The following is a 15,046-nucleotide window of genomic DNA, read 5'->3' as shown; positions in this document are numbered from 1 at the left end:
GGGATTCTGAGACTTCATGTCCAGACATGGGAGGCAGCAAACCCCGAGCCCAGCTGTGTGGGCACAGCAGGGAAAGCTGGGATGGTTCATGGGGTTCAGAGCACCCACATACCCAGGTTTTACTGCTGGAATTCTAAATTCTGTCCCACCCCCACTTTAAGTGTCTTCAGGTGTGAAGACATGGTGGTGGTGCAGAGGCATTCAGAAATGGGCCAGAGGTTGTTTCTGTTCTCAAGGAAACCATGTCACCGGGAGGAACACACACACACAGCTTTGTGGGGTGAGGAAGCCGGCAGCTGTTAAAACAGCGATGGCTTTGCACCTGGATGGGGATTCGTCAGCTCTTAAGTCCAGCTCTGCCCACAGCTTCATAGGCTGTGAAGCCTTTGGCAAATGATTTCACCTCCGAGCCTCATTTTGCTCATCTGCAAAACAGGGATAAACATAGCACCTACCTCACTAGATGGAGAAGGAAATGGCAACCCGCTCCAGTGTTCTGGCCTGGAGAATCCCATGGACAGAAGAGCCTGGCGGGCTCGCAAGTCCGTGGGGTCGCAAGAGTCGGACCCGACTTGGCGATCAAACCACCACCACCACCACCACCACCTCACTAGACTGTGCGGCGCTAACCTTGTAAAGTTGTTTTCTTTCTTCCAGAGGATGAGGTCCAGCCAAGGACGCTTAAAACCCGCGTGTGTGTGTGTTCTATACACTCAGGGGGTTTATCGTTGTATGTGTAACAATTCTTTTATTTGCAAACTAGAGAAGCAGATGCCCTCTTTGTGCTCTGCTGCTTTTCAGCAGCCATCATAATCTCGGTAATTATCTGATTTATTTGATTTGCTCTTTACTGCCTTCCTTCGCTAACAGGTAGGTCCCTGGGCGGAGGGATGGTCGATCCGGTCGAACGTTCTGGCCCAGCGTTCAGAACCGAAAGCTGCACCGGGGGGGCGTGGCCCGGGAGAAGGCGGAGGCGCACGCGGGCGCTGAGCCGCCGAGCCGGGCGCGGTGACCTCCGCGCTGGGAGCCCGGCTCCGTGCCGCCCGCGCCGTCTCCGCCCCGACCTCCTGGCCCGCGCGTCCGCGCCGCAGCCGGCAGGTGGCGCCGTAGGCCAGGTCCTGGCGCCTGGAAGCCGGAAGCGGCGGCGCGGCCGGGGCGGGCGGGCCCTGGGCGCCCGAGCTCCCGAAGGGCCCGCCTTCTCCGCGCGGTCGCGGCCTCCTGCATTCCTCGCCCGTCCAGAAAGGGGCGCCGGGGGGCGGGGAGGCGACTGGAGAGAGCCCCGTGGGTGCCCCCAGGACCAGCGGCCGCAGGCCCCCAGGGAACATGGGCGTGCTCCGGGCGGGACTGTGCCCCGGCCTCACCCAGGACATGGTCCAGATCTTGCGGAGCCGCGGGATCAAGACAGGTGACCGCGGGCGCGCGCCCGTGCGGGCCACACGGCCGGCCCCGGCACACCCGGCTTCCCCTCCCTCCTGCGCCCCCGGGGAGCCCCGAAACGTGGGCGTGGGCGAGCCACGCCCCTGGGAGGGTAGAACCGCCCCCACAGTGTGCCCGGCCCCGCGCCGGGTCCCACGGCTCCGCCAGGCCGCGCCGGCGCGGGAAAGTCAAGTGCGCGACGTCCCGGGCCTCCCTCCCGGCCCGTCAGCCCCACGTGTTTCGTTTGCAGTGGTGGACCTGGTTTCTGCAGACCTGGAGGAGGTCGCCCAGAAATGTGGCCTGTCTTACAAGGTGAGCTGACCGTCTCCACGCTCCACACCTGGGTGTCTCTAAATGCCCATCCGCGAGCAGAGGGGTTCCTAAAGATTGATAGCTGCGGCGTCTGAGACCCCGGGAGGCCCGCTCTTTTGACGTATCGTTGCCGAATACTTTTGGGCTGCTGCAGCCGGGATTCTGAGCCGCCCCGCCCCTTCCGCAGGCCCTGGTCGCCCTGAGACGGGTGCTGTTGGCTCAGTTCTCGGCTTTCCCCTTCAATGGCGCTGATCTCTACGAGGAACTGAAGACCTCCACGGCCATCCTGTCCACCGGCGTTGGAAGGTTTGTGTGCGTACGTGCGGGACCAGGTCAGAGGCAGGGCGACCCTGACTGCCTCTAGCTGGGCTTTGGATCCTGCAGTCTGGAGCCAGCAGGCTCTTTCAGACGGTGCTGAGGACAGTCAGGACTTCTGACTGCTCTTACCCTGTAAGGTTTCTCGTAACTCCTAACTTTTGGGGATGCAGAATTATTGGGGGGCAACCTGTCCTCCGTGTAGAGTAGGTTGTTTGGCAGCTTCCCTGGCCTCTGCCTGCTAGATACCAGTAGCACCTCCCTTCTCCCCTTGTCTGATAGTCAAAAATGTCTCCAGCTGTGACCTCTGGGTGGGTTGGGGGCAAAATTGCAGCTGGTTGAGAACCACTGAAACACAAGATGTCAGTATTTCATTAGTATTCAGCAAATCAGGGCAGCTCTTCTCTGGCCCTACCTCCCCATCCATTTAAGGATGGATGGGGCAAGAGAGTGTGGCAGGACTAGGTTAAGTACCAGCCATTGACACGCAGTAGGTTATACAATGGAGCAGCGAAGAATTGCTGCCTTCAAACTCTGGTGCTGGAGAAGACTTCTGAGAGTCCCTTGGAAGAATTGCTGCCTTCAAACTCTGGTGCTGGAGAAGACTTCTGAGAGTCCCTTGGACAGCAAAGAGATCGAACCAGTCAATCTTAAGGGAAATCAACCCTGAATATTTGTTGGAAGGACCGATGCTGAAGCTGAAATTCCAGTATTTTGGTCATCTGATGCAAGCCCCTGATTCTGGGAAAGATTGAAGGCAGAAGGAAAAGAGGGCATCAGAGGATGAGATGGTTAGATGACATCACCAATGCAATGAACATGAACTTGGGCAAACTTCCTGAGACAATGAAGGACAGGAAGACCTGGCATGCTGCAGTCCACGGGGCCGCAAAGAGTCAGACACAACTGGGCAACCGAATAACAACAACAAGGCTATACAATAGGTTGTATGATCTCTTCGTGACCCTGTGAGTTCGTGATTATTAACCCCACTGGACTTTAGCACAGGAGGAGCTAGGGGCAGTGGTGGGGCTCCAGCCCTGGGGTACTTATTCCTGAACTTGGTTCATTCCTTGTAGACTGTAGCAGGAGGGGGTGAGAGCAGTTTCCTTCTGCCATGTTTGGAGAGAAAAAGAGTTGGAAGAAAACAGGCGGCTTCTGGCCAAGGGAGTCTGACCTCTTCCCTGGCCTGCTTGTGTGAAATTTGATGAAGAACTCTGCCACCACAGAGGTCTTTGGATCAGTTTGGCCCTCGCTGTTTCCATAACACGTTCTCTTGGCAGGGTTCACATAACACAGTGCTTGCTTTCCCTGGGTTGAGGGTTCAGGTCTGTCATTCATCAAGCACTAGCCAGTGTTAAGCATGGGAACCAGAGATGTGCAGATGGTATGGGTATGGGTGAGGCCCCTGCCTTTAAGGAGGCTGGGGTCCACTGGGTGGAGAAGAGCAGGTGGACACGAGAGAGGTGTGAGCATGCCTGCAAGCAGCTAAGGAGGGGGTAATTAAAAGGAAGCAGGCTTGGCCTTTGGGAGTTTATAAAACCAGAGTTTATAAAATACAGAGAGAGCGGTCAGGTGGAAAACTGGCAGAATGGCAGCCACCATGGGTCACTACAGAGGAGATCAGAGAGGTTCAGGACTGTTCTGTGCAGTGAGGAATGGATGGGCCTTCTCTGAGTGCTCATCAGGAAGCAGGCACTGTTACTCTAGGTACATTATTTCATTTATCTTCACATCTACTTCCCCGATGGCTCGGTGGATAAAGAATCTGCCTGCAGTGCAAGAGACACAGGAGATCTGGGTTCAATCCCTGGACCAGGAAGAGCCCCTGGAGAAGGAAATGGCAGCCCACTCCAGTATTTTTGCCTGGAGAATCCCATGGACAGCGGAGCCTGGTGGGCTGCAGTCCATGGGGTCACAAAGAGGCAGACACAACTGAGTGACTAACACTTTCACAACTACTGAGCCTGTGGCTATGAAAATCACCACCCTGGGACCTCGCTGGCGGTTCAGTGGTTAAGACTGCACCTTCCAATGCAGGGGGTGCAGGTTTGATCCCTGGTCGGGCAGCTAAGACCCCACATGCCTTGTGGCCAAGAAACCAAAACATAAAGCAGAAGCAATGTTGTAGCACATTCAGTAGAGACTTTAAAAATGGTTCATTCACATCAAAAATTCTTTAAAAAGAAATGAAAGCCATAATCCTGTAGATAAGGAAACTGGGACTCAGGTTAAGAGACTTGCTCACGATCCCCCAGCTCGGGATTTCCCAGGTGGTCCAGTGGTTAGGATTCCTGTGCTTCCACTGTAGTTTGATACCTGGTTCGGAAACTAAGGTGACTTCCCTGGTGGCTCAGACGGTAAAGCATCTGCCTACGATGCGGGTGACCTGTGTTCGATCCTTGAGTCGGGAAGATCCCCTGGAGAAGGAAATGGCAACCCACTCCAGTACTCTTGCCTGGAAAATCCCATGGATGGAGGAGCCTGGTAGGCTACAGCCCATGGGGTCACAAAGAGTTGGACACGACTGAGTGACTTCACTTTCACTTTACGACTTCACTTTTCGGAAACTAAGATCCCACAAGCTGGGTGGCACAGTCAAAGGGGAAAAAAAAAAGATCCCGCAGTGAGTAAGTGGCAGACCAGGCCCTTGAGGTCATACCTGTCTCACTGCTAAGTCTAAGAACTCAGCTCTAAGGCATCTGCCCTGTTGTTCCCTCCAGGCAGGAGGCTATGTCATGAATGTAGAGTTACAGGCACGGTGGAGGTGGGCAGGGTGGATGGGGCTGGGAAGGCTGGCAGGAGAGGCCCAAGAGGATACAGCAGGGGAGGGTGTTGTGAGCAGATCTGGGGCGGCTGACAGCAGGAGGCATATTGAAGAAATGCTGTAAGCCTTCCTGCTGGGGGGATACAAAAGTGGCAAATCAAAGATGACCTCTAGGTTTCTAGCCTTTGTCACAGGGGTCTTTGGACACCTGATGGGTATTACTCTGACATGGGAGGGGAGGGGAGTTCTGTAGTCAACAGCTCACAAAATGCTGGCTAACCCAAATGAAGCAGGTTTCTCTGTTTTTTTATCAGCCTTTTTTTTTTGTTTTGGACATGCCATTTATCATGTGGGATCTTAGTTCCCCAACCAGGGACTGAATCTGAGTCTCCTGCCTCGGAAGCAAGGATTCTTAACCCCTGGACTGCCAGGGACGTCCCTCTGCTATAGGCCTTCTCACCGCCTGTAGTGCTGGGGGCATCTTATACGTGGGAGAGCGGGCAGCGAGCCTCGGAAGCAGCTGTATTGACTGGGGGAGATGGGTGGTTCCTTGAAGGCCAGAGCTGTGTCTTATTCATCTCTGCCTCCCCCTTGTTTTAGAAAAAGGCCTTTAGGAAATGTGAGACAGTCAGACGATGTTTGAGTGAGTGACTGAAAGAATGAATGAAAGCCAGTCAGGGGGGAAGGTGGAGGATAAATTCCAGACAGCACTTGTGTTCAAGACAGGGGGTTAGGCTCAGTTGTACTTCTGTTCCACAAGGCAGGTGGTGGAGGGGGTCTATCCATGTCAAGGTGGATTTGGGAATTCCTTATGGAGATCCTCATGGCCAGAAATGGAATTGATTCTTGACTGTAGAGTTCAGACCTGTGGTTTAGCCCAGTCTGCTCATTAGAATCATTTGGGAAGCTTAAGAAATATTCATGCTTGGGTCTCTTTAGAAATTTTTTGTTTTCCGGCCACGCCACGTGAGATCTTAGTTCCCTGGCCAGGTATGGAACCTGTGCCCCCTGCATTGGGAGCACAGAGTCTTAACCCCTGGACCACCAGGGAAGTCAACATTTTTGAAATAACATGATAATAATGGAGAACAGACTAAGCAGTTGCCAGGGGCTGGCTAGGGATTTAGGGGTGAAGGGGTGGGGGTGTGGTTATAAAAGGGTGGCCCAGGGAGCCCTGCGGCGATGGAAATGCTCTGTCTTGATTGCAGTGATTCCATAAACCCACATGTGGGATGAAACGACAGAGAACTGTACATGTGAAGACACATGGAAGGAAAGCAGGTGCAGCTCTGGACCGCACCGGTGTTGTTTTTCGATGTTGCGCTAAGATGTAGTACAATACACCTTTGCGTAAAAGATGCTACCTTAGTGGAAACCAGCTGAAGGGTACACGGGACCTCACTACACGTTGTTTGTTTTTGCAACTTCCTGTGAATATATAATTATTTCAGAGTTTTAAAGCATGACAAATTATGGGCCGTGCTATCGAGGAAACCCAGCAGGGGCTGCGATGGAGATTGAGAGGAGAACCATTGAATGGGGCAGTGAAGAGACCTCCGCAGAGGAGTGATTACCCAGAGGTGATCTTTAAGGCGAGAGTGAAAGGATGAGGGGCCAGATGGGGAACACTCGGCAATGCCTGCTTTCCCCAAAGGAGACTCCACAAAGAGAAGCCTCCTGGCCAGAGATGTCAGAACGTCTCTGGATAGAACAGTGCTTGGAAGGAATGTCTTGCTGTTCCTCCTCCCCTTCTCTCCTCCCTCCCCTCCAATCCCTTCGGTTTATGCTCTGCCCTCCTCTTCTGCCATCAGCCTGGACAAACTGCTAGATGCTGGTCTCTACACTGGAGAAGTGACTGAAATTGTAGGCGCCCCGGGTAGCGGCAAAACCCAGGTACACCTGCAGCCAGCAGCCAGGAGGGTTGGGGGAGGTGGATGCATAGCCCTGGATCTCTGGGGAAGCTTCTGCCAGCATCCTGTGATTTCAGAGCTTGGAAGAGAGAAGCTGGGTGGTGAGGAGTGGGACTTGAACCTGCGTCTTGGGGCCCATTCACGCCTCTGGGATCTGGATGAGATTTGGTGGGGAGGGTGCTCCCATTCTGGGCCCTGCTTGAGGGCTCAGGTTCACCCAATGGCCTGTCTCTACTCAGGTATGTCTTTGTGTGGCAGCAAACGTAGCCCATGGCCTGCAGCAGAATGTCCTCTACATTGATTCCAATGGAGGACTCACAGCCTCCCGCATCCTCCAACTGCTTCAGGCCAGGACCCCGGATGAGGAGGAGCAGGTAAAGGCAGGAAGGTTGGGTTCTTTTGAGGTTCTGACACCATAAGACCCCATTATCTAACATGGCAAGAATTTGGACCATTTGGGTGACTAGTCATTTCTGGTTTTGAAACTTGCCGTTCAGCCAATGCTTCCTGTATTGTAAAGCCTCCCCTTTATGACATCATCCCAGTTGGATGCTACCCACAAGGATCCTTCCTAGAAACCCAGCCCCTGGCATCCCCTCATTCAGGGCAGACACACGTCCAGCGTCTGTGTTTCTCCCTCGTATCTTGCCCAGGGCAGACACGCTGATCACTGCCACTCCTTCCCACGGAGCTTTGACTTGGCTTTGCAGCTCAGCACCCAGGCAGCCAGCATGCTGAGAATCGGCCCATCAGACAAAGCCTATCGCCATCTCTACCTGAGTCCTTGTGTCTTAAGTGCCTCTTCTCTCTCAACCGCAGAATCCCTCTTCCTCTCGTGTGACCCCCAGCTCCTCTTCTCTAAGGCCCTCCCTTCTCTCTCCTGCCCCTCAGGCAGGAGCTCTCCAGAGGATCCAGGTGGTGCGTGCGTTTGACATCTTCCAGATGCTGGACGTGCTGCAGGACCTGCGAGGCTCTGTGTCCCAGCAGGTGAGCCTGATCTTCTGCCCTCCCTGCTCCCCGCAGCTCACCCATGCTGTCTGCGTGTGGGCAGGTGTGCAATCTGGTGACTCTAGCTGTGCCTGCCATTCCCAGAATGGGATTTCTGGGTGCTCAGTCCTTTCCCTCCTCAATTCTTTGCCTCCTCGTTCACATGCCCATCTTCCCCACTAAAGGGTAAGCCCTTTTCTTGAGTGCAAGGATCAGTCCTGTTCATCTCTACATTCCAATTGGTTCCATTCAGCTGCAAATAATAGAGTCTGTCTGACAGACACTTGAACCTTGAGGACATTTAATTATCTCACATGAGTCTGGAGGTTGGTACCCCCATAACATCAGGGCTCTAGGTTGGTGTGCCTGATTCTCTGGCTCTTCCCCCTCATGATTGCAGAGTGGCTGCCATGGCTCCGAGCATCATGTCTTCACACATCCATATCCAGGGCAGTGATAGATGCCTCTTTTCTGTACCTCTTTCTCTGGAACCCACCATTACACTTCCCAGTTCCCTTTACATCTAACTGGCAAAAATTGAGTTGTGTTTTTATGTCCTAGACCAGAAGTTGGGCCCACCTTCCCTGATGTCAGGAGATTTTCTGCCCAGTGCTTGAACACATTCAGAGTCCTGTTGACAAGGGAGAGAGGTTAGGAATGGAATTTGCATTGGTACCCTGCCTGATAGGTGCTTGGATAGGATATGGTGCATGATTTATATACCTTTACATTTGGGAGAAACCTTAGAGAGACTAGTTTAATTTATCTTAAACTTGTCTCACTCCACAGCATATCATGTTACTAGGGTTGTATGTAACATAAATCGTTTTAACGAACTTTAGACCATATAATGGTTGAACAAATACTTGGCATAGGAATCATAGCAGGTTGTGCCTCCCCATGTATTGGGACATGAAGTAGTCCTGACCTAATCTGACTCTCTTGTTGGAACGGAGCAAAGTGAGGGCCAGAGACATTCAGTGAGTTGCCCACAGTCATCGCACATTTTGGATAAGAACAAAGCTTAGGGACTTCCCTGGTGGTCCAGTGGTTAGGATGCTGCACTTCCATTGCAAGGGGCATGAGTTTGATCCCAGGTTGGAGAACTAAGATCCCACAGACCTCATGGCCAAAAAACCTTTTTTTTTTTTTTTTAACATTAAGAGCAAAGCTTATAACCCAAACCTCTCAACTCCCAGGTCAAAAGACTTTTTTATTTTTATTTTTTATTTTGACTGTAGCACTGTTAGATGATATGTATTCTGTTATTGCATAGCAAGTTACTGCAAACTATGACTTAACACGTATTTATTATCTCAATTTCTGTAGGTCAGAAGTCTGGGCACAGCTTGGCCTGGTGCTCTCCTTAGGGTCTCATTAGGTTGTGATGAAGGTGGTAGGTGGGCTGTGCTCCTATCTGTAGGCTCAGCTGGGGAAGAACCACTTAGAAGTTCATTCAGATTATTGTCAGAATTCATTTCCTAGAGGTTTCAGCTTCTTGCTGGCAACTGGTTGTTGGCTGAGGCCATCTTCAAGTCCTCAAAGCTGCCCACTATTCTTGCCGTGTGCTTTCCATCGGCATTTCACAGCAAGGCTGCTTGCTTCTGCAAGACAGCACACCTGTGAGAGCCGAATGCAACAGGTTGTCCTGTGTGACAGTGTGACCATGGGCTGGCAGTGCGTTCTGTTTGACATATACTAATCAAAAGAGTGACATCTGGGACTCCCCTGGTGGTCCAGTGGTTAAGACTTCGCCTTCCAGTGCAGGGGGTGCAGGTTCGATCCCTGGTCAAGGAGCTAATGTCTCAATGCCTCGGGGCCAAAAAAACTAAAACATAAAACAGAAGCAGTATTGTAAGAAACTCCATAAAAAGTTTAAAAATGGTTCACATCAAAAAAGTCTTTTTAAAAAACAAAAGAAAAAATTTTCTGATCGGGGACCATAGGATCTGAGCACGGATTTCTCAAATTTAATTATTTTAGAGTATCTAATTATTTTAGAGTATCTCTGTCCATCCAAGTCTTCAGTGAAAGTGAAAGTGCAAGTCGCTCAGTCGTGTCCGACTCTTTGCAACCCCATGGACTATACAGTTGGTGGAATTCTCCAGGCCAGAATACTGGAGTGGGTTGCCATGCCCTCCTCCAGGGGATCTTCCCAACCCAGGGATCGAACCCAGGTCTCCCTCATTGCAGGCGGATTCTTTACCAGCTGAGCCACCAGGGACGCCCAAGTCTTCAGTATAATCTGTTATACATACACACGAGGGTGGGGGGAGAAGGCATTGCTTGAGTTCCATCCTTGAGGGGCAGCTGTATTTGGGGTGGGAGAGGGTATTTCCTACCAGTTTCTGCTAGAGGAGCAGGTTTGTCTGGTAACGGGCGCCCCCTGGAGGCCAACTGGTTGGTGGCACCTGCTTCCCATCACCCGCCAGGTCCGCAGTTCTTCCGGGACTCTGAAGGTGGTGGTTGTGGACTCCGTCGCTGCGGTGGTCGCCCCACTTCTGGGAGGTCAGCAGAGGGAAGGTGAGTGGTGTGGCAGAGCGCAGGGTGGAGGGTTGTGACCTGGCCTGCCGGCTCTGGAGTGTCCCGTCTTCGGCCAGCCTGGTCCCCGCTGCCCCGCTGCCCACCCTCTTTGCTCTTTCTCCTCCAGGCTTGGCCTTGATGATGCAGCTGGCCCGAGAGCTGAAAACCCTGGCCCGGGACCTCAGTGTGGCAGTGCTGGTGAGGAAGTGGGCTTGGCCAGCCATGCTTGCCTGCTCTCTGCTCCCTGGACTTCGCCAAGTGGGGAGGTGTTCTTTCTAGGTGCTCTTTATTTCCTTAAAACAGCAGCTTCTGAACCCCCAGAGTGACCCTTTGGGAAAGGGTCATAGCCCAACTTCTGTGGGTCATCTAGAGTGCCAGACTGTGAAGGGATCAGACACGTAAACAGCCAGGGGATCAGGCAATGTTATCTTTAACACTTTTAAAAAGTTAATTATTTGGCTGTGCTGGGACTTAGTGGCAGCGTGCGGAATCTTTAGTTGTAGCATGCTGGATCTAGTTCCGCAAGCAGGGATCGAGCCCGAGCCCCCTGCATTGGGAGCGCACAGTCTTAGCCACTGAACCACCAGGGAAGTCCAGGGACAGTCTTGTTTTTCTTTTTACTTTCTTTAAGTCAGGTTTATTGAGGTGTAATTCACACAGAGTAGCTTCTCTTTGTTTGAGGTTTGATACAGTGGTATCTGAAGAGATCAAGATATAGAATATTTCAATCGCCCCAGAAAGGTGATTTGGTTTCTGTCCCTTTCTATGAAGCTCTGCCTTTTCCAGAGCTTCATAGAAAAGGGATCTTTTTTGCTTTTAGAGTAACTTATTCTGCTTATGCAGTAATTTTTTTAAAGTCTTCATGCTTCTCATAGGGTAAAAAATAGTTAAATATAAGTGTCCAGTTTGTAATCAATCTCCACATCCACAGAGACCATATTAGTGTTTTTTTTATATACCTTCATTGAATCTTTTTTCTCTACCCATATATATATACTTTTAATCAACTTTCCAACTAAACTGTAATCTTGTGGTTTTTTTTTTTTTTTTAAGGACACCATTTCTTAAATCTTTTAATAGATTCTTTAAGAATGCCATTTTTAGCAGCTACATGTTTGGGGGTGGGGGGCTGCGCTGGGTTTTTGTTGCTGGGCGTGGGCTTTCTCTGGTTGCGGCGGCGAGTGGGGGCCGCTCTTGGACGCAGTGTGCGGGCTTCTCTTATTGTGGATCGCGGGCGCGCGAGCACAGGCTCAGTAGTTGTGATCCAGGCATTAGTTGCCCCAAATCATATGGAATCTTTCCTGAGCAGGAGTCAAACCCATGTCCCCTGCAGGTGGACTCTTAACCACTGGACCACCAGGGAAATCAGGCTGCATGTTATTTTGTTTAATACCATGTTACAGGGGGCGACTTTTTCTCTAAAGGACCAGGTAGTAAATATAGTTGGTCTTCCCTATCCATGGGTTCTGCATCTGTGGATTCAACCAACCACTGCTCGAATCCCCAGTTGAACCTGCGAATATGGAACCTGTGGATATGCAGGGCCAACTAAACTACACCATTTTATTGATTTCTTTTGGCTGTATCAGGTCTTATTTGCAACAGGGGGTTTAGTTGCCCTGAGGCACGTGGGATCTTGGTTCCCAGACCAGGGATTGAACCTGTGTCCCTTGCATTGATTCTTAACCGCTGGACCACCAGGGAAGTCCCTACACCTTTTCATGTGAGATGAGCATCCGCAGCTTTGCTATCCGTAGGGTCCTGGAACCAATCCCCCTGCAGATAATGAGGGATGGCTATATTTGAGCTTTACAGTCAGATAGTCTGTCACAGCTGCTTAACTGCCTATATTGCATGAGAGCAACCATAGACAATCCCTAAACAAGTGGGCATGGCTATGTTCCAATAAAACTTGATTTTCAGAAACATTTCTGGGGCCAGATTTGGCCTGTGGACAGTAGTTTGCAGTCCCTGGAATACCATAACAGTCTTATTTCCTGATTGGGGACTTTATGGGTCATTAACAGTTTTCCTCTTATTTATTTTATTTATTTTTAAAATATTTACTTGGCTGTGTCAGGGCATAGTTGCAGCATGTGGGATCTTTGTTGCATCCTGGGGGTCTTGCTTTGCTGCACGCGGGCTCTCTAGTTGTGGCGTTGCGGGCTCAGTCGTTGCAGCACACAGGCTTGGCTGCTCTGCGGTGTGTGGGATCTTAGTTCCCAGATCAAGGATCGAACCCATGCCCCTGCATTGCAAGATGGATTCTTAACCACTGGACCAGCAGGGAAGTCCCAGTTTTTATTTATGTATGTTAAATGATCCTCTCAGCCATGTTCTTAGAACGGCATTCTAAACTGAGATCAGGGAGGTTTTCGTGTGTCCTGCTGGACTCCCCTCTTAGAACTGAGTACAGGGGAGCAGAAAAAGCATAGGGCAGGACAAGAGTTTTCCTACATTTTAAATAAGACTATAGTGAACATCCTTATATTTAAATCTCTTTATATATCTCGTAGTTCTTCAGACTCGTAAAAGTACAGTCAGTGAGTCAGGGACACATGTATTTGTAAATAGCCTAGATATGACACTGCCTTTTTGTGCAGTAAGGATCTGTTTTCCTATTATTTTGTTCTTTTACTGGATCCCAAGGCCATCCTCTCCTGACTGTAAGATCTATGTGAGTGCCTGCTCTGTGCCAGGCGCTGGCTTAGGCAGCAGAGATTCAGTGATGAACAAGCCACACCTCTGCCCCGGGGTGGGAGTTGGGGGGCGGGAGGCAAGGGGAAAACCTCAAGAGGATGCAGTGAGGTTGAAGTCCCTTACCTAAGACTAGCCTGGGCAGGGTAGAGCTGACCGACCGAAATGGGATCCCCCTGCCTTCGCAAACCCCTCCCGCCTCTATACACAGATGCACACCCTGACACAAAGGGGGTGGGTGGACATGGTCTCAGGATGCCCGTCTGCTGGAGTTGAGGGTGAAAAGTGAAAGTCGCTCAGTCGCATCCAGCTCTTTGGGACCCCTTGGACTGTAGCCCACCAGGCTCCTCTGTCCATGAGATTCCCCAGGCCAGAATCCTGGAATGGGTAGCCATTCCCTTCTCCAAGGGATCTTCTTGACCCAGGAATCGAACCTAGGTCTTCTGCATTGCAGGCAGATTTTTAACCACTAGCACCACCTGGGAAGTGTAGTAAACCTAAGCAGACAGCCCTGCTTATCCTCAGACACTTGCCCCATTACCTTTTGTTGGAGTCAAGCCATTGTGGGGCCTTGTGGTTTGTTTATCTATTTTTAATTATTTTTTTATTTTTGGCTGTGCTGAGTGTTCATTGCTGCACGCAGACTTGCTCTGGTTGCGGCGAGCGGGCGCAGTGCAGTCTTATTGCGGTGGCTTCTCTTATTTCGGAGCACAGGCTCTAGCGTGCACAGGCTTCAGTATTTCCGGCTCACAGGCCCTAGAGCGAAGACTCAGTAGTTGTGGAGCACGGGCTTAGCTGCCCCGCGGCATGTGAAACCTTCCTGGACCAGGGCTCAAACCCATGTCCCCTGCACTGGCAGGCAGATTCTTAACCACGGACCACCAGGGAAGTCCCGGCATCATGGTTAAGTGGCAAGAGCTCTGCGCAAGTCAGGAGCCCAGGGTTCTGACTCCAGACTGGTGATAAGTCATGGAGCCTTGGGGAAGTCGTTTCCTTGTACCTGGCCTCAGCTTTCCCATCTGTAAAATGAAGCCATAGGAGCAAATGTCCCAGCATTGCGGGTCTATAAGCCTTTGACTCTTTCTGCCGCAGGTGACCAATCACACGACCCGCGACAGGGACAGCGGGCAGCTCAAACCCGCCCTGGGACGCTCCTGGAGCTTCGTGCCCAGCACCCGGCTTCTCCTGGACAGCGCCCAAGGCTCAGGAGCTCTGGGCAGCTGGCGCGTGGCATGTCTGACCAAATCCCCCCGTCTGGTGAGCCAGCCCCAGGGGAAAGCCAGGAATCCAGGCCCTTGAGGGTGGCTTCCATGCCTGCAGATGTCTGTGAATTCCTGAAGGCTGAGACCCTGCAGCCAAAGAAGCTACTCACGTGGGCTGCTCAACTCAAACACTCACGCTTCCCTCCTGTCTTCTTCTAGCCAACAGGTTGCCAGGAGATGGTGGACTTAGGGAGCTGGGGGACCCCAGCGTTCCAGGGAGATCACAAAGGACATTGGGAGCAGAGCCCAGTGTTCCCGGGAGATCACACGGGACGGTGCTGTTGATGGGGAAAGGGACAGGCTGCAAGGCCCCCAACTCACCTGCACAGTAATGCCTGCTGCTCGCTGCCGGCAGCCCCTGGGGCGCTAGAGACACTGTCTCGCCCGGAAGCCATCTCAGCCCTCAGCTCCTCTCTCCAGAAACACAGCGCTACTGGCAAGAGAGGATGCTGTTGTGGAAGGACCCAGAAATTCGTGCTGGTACCAGGTTTTCTTCCCTTGTTCCATGTGTGTTTCCAGCGAGAGCTGGGTTCATGGACTTGGGCATCTCTGAAGAAGCACCCTGGTGCCTGGATGGATTAACCCTGCACATCACCGTCCTACCCTCCATCCTGACACAGTGACTGAGCTTGAGGCCTCTGGCTTGCCTTTGTTTCCCTTCTTTTTTTTTTTTATTCCCTTTCCCTCTGTTTTTCCATCTGTAAGATGGGGCTCCTTTCCCCTTAACTCTGACTTTGACTTACCAGGTGAAGTAACCTTGTAAATGCAACCCATGTGTGTGTATGCTCAGTCGTGTCTGACTCTTTGCGACCCCATGAACTGTAGCCCCCCAGGCTCCTCTGTCCATGGAATTTTCC

At 51.7% G+C, this 15,046-nt stretch overlaps 1 protein-coding gene and 1 non-coding gene across 3 annotated transcripts; one reads left to right on the top strand and one right to left on the bottom strand.

Moving 5' to 3' along the window:
* Nucleotides 1–1,060: 1,060 nt before the first annotated feature.
* Nucleotides 1,061–14,978, top strand: RAD51D (RAD51 paralog D). 2 transcript variants are annotated; one of them, XM_065910525.1, is made up of 10 exons: nucleotides 1,073–1,405; nucleotides 1,667–1,728; nucleotides 1,916–2,034; nucleotides 6,622–6,703; nucleotides 6,960–7,094; nucleotides 7,612–7,707; nucleotides 10,140–10,230; nucleotides 10,358–10,428; nucleotides 14,020–14,184; nucleotides 14,349–14,978. In XM_065910525.1, the coding sequence occupies exons 1-10, from the start codon at nucleotides 1,324–1,326 to the stop codon at nucleotides 14,472–14,474; spliced, it is 1,029 nt and encodes a 342-aa protein (XP_065766597.1). In that variant the 5' UTR covers nucleotides 1,073–1,323; the 3' UTR covers nucleotides 14,475–14,978. The 2 variants fall into 2 exon arrangements, with proteins under 2 accessions (XP_065766598.1, XP_065766597.1); XM_065910526.1 differs by lacking the exon at nucleotides 14,020–14,184 and having other exon boundaries at nucleotides 1,061–1,405.
* LOC136150450 (small Cajal body-specific RNA 11) lies at nucleotides 12,549–12,675 on the bottom strand. Its single transcript, XR_010659871.1, has one exon. It is a non-coding gene; the product is annotated as a small Cajal body-specific RNA 11 (non-coding RNA).
* Nucleotides 14,979–15,046: the final 68 nt, after the last annotated feature.

The sequence above is a fragment of the Muntiacus reevesi genome, chromosome 18 (assembly GCF_963930625.1).
Source record: "Muntiacus reevesi chromosome 18, mMunRee1.1, whole genome shotgun sequence".
NCBI classification, from domain to species: Eukaryota; Metazoa; Chordata; class Mammalia; order Artiodactyla; family Cervidae; genus Muntiacus; species Muntiacus reevesi.
Note: the sequence above shows the minus strand (reverse complement) of the source record. Positions and strands in the feature narration are given on the sequence as shown.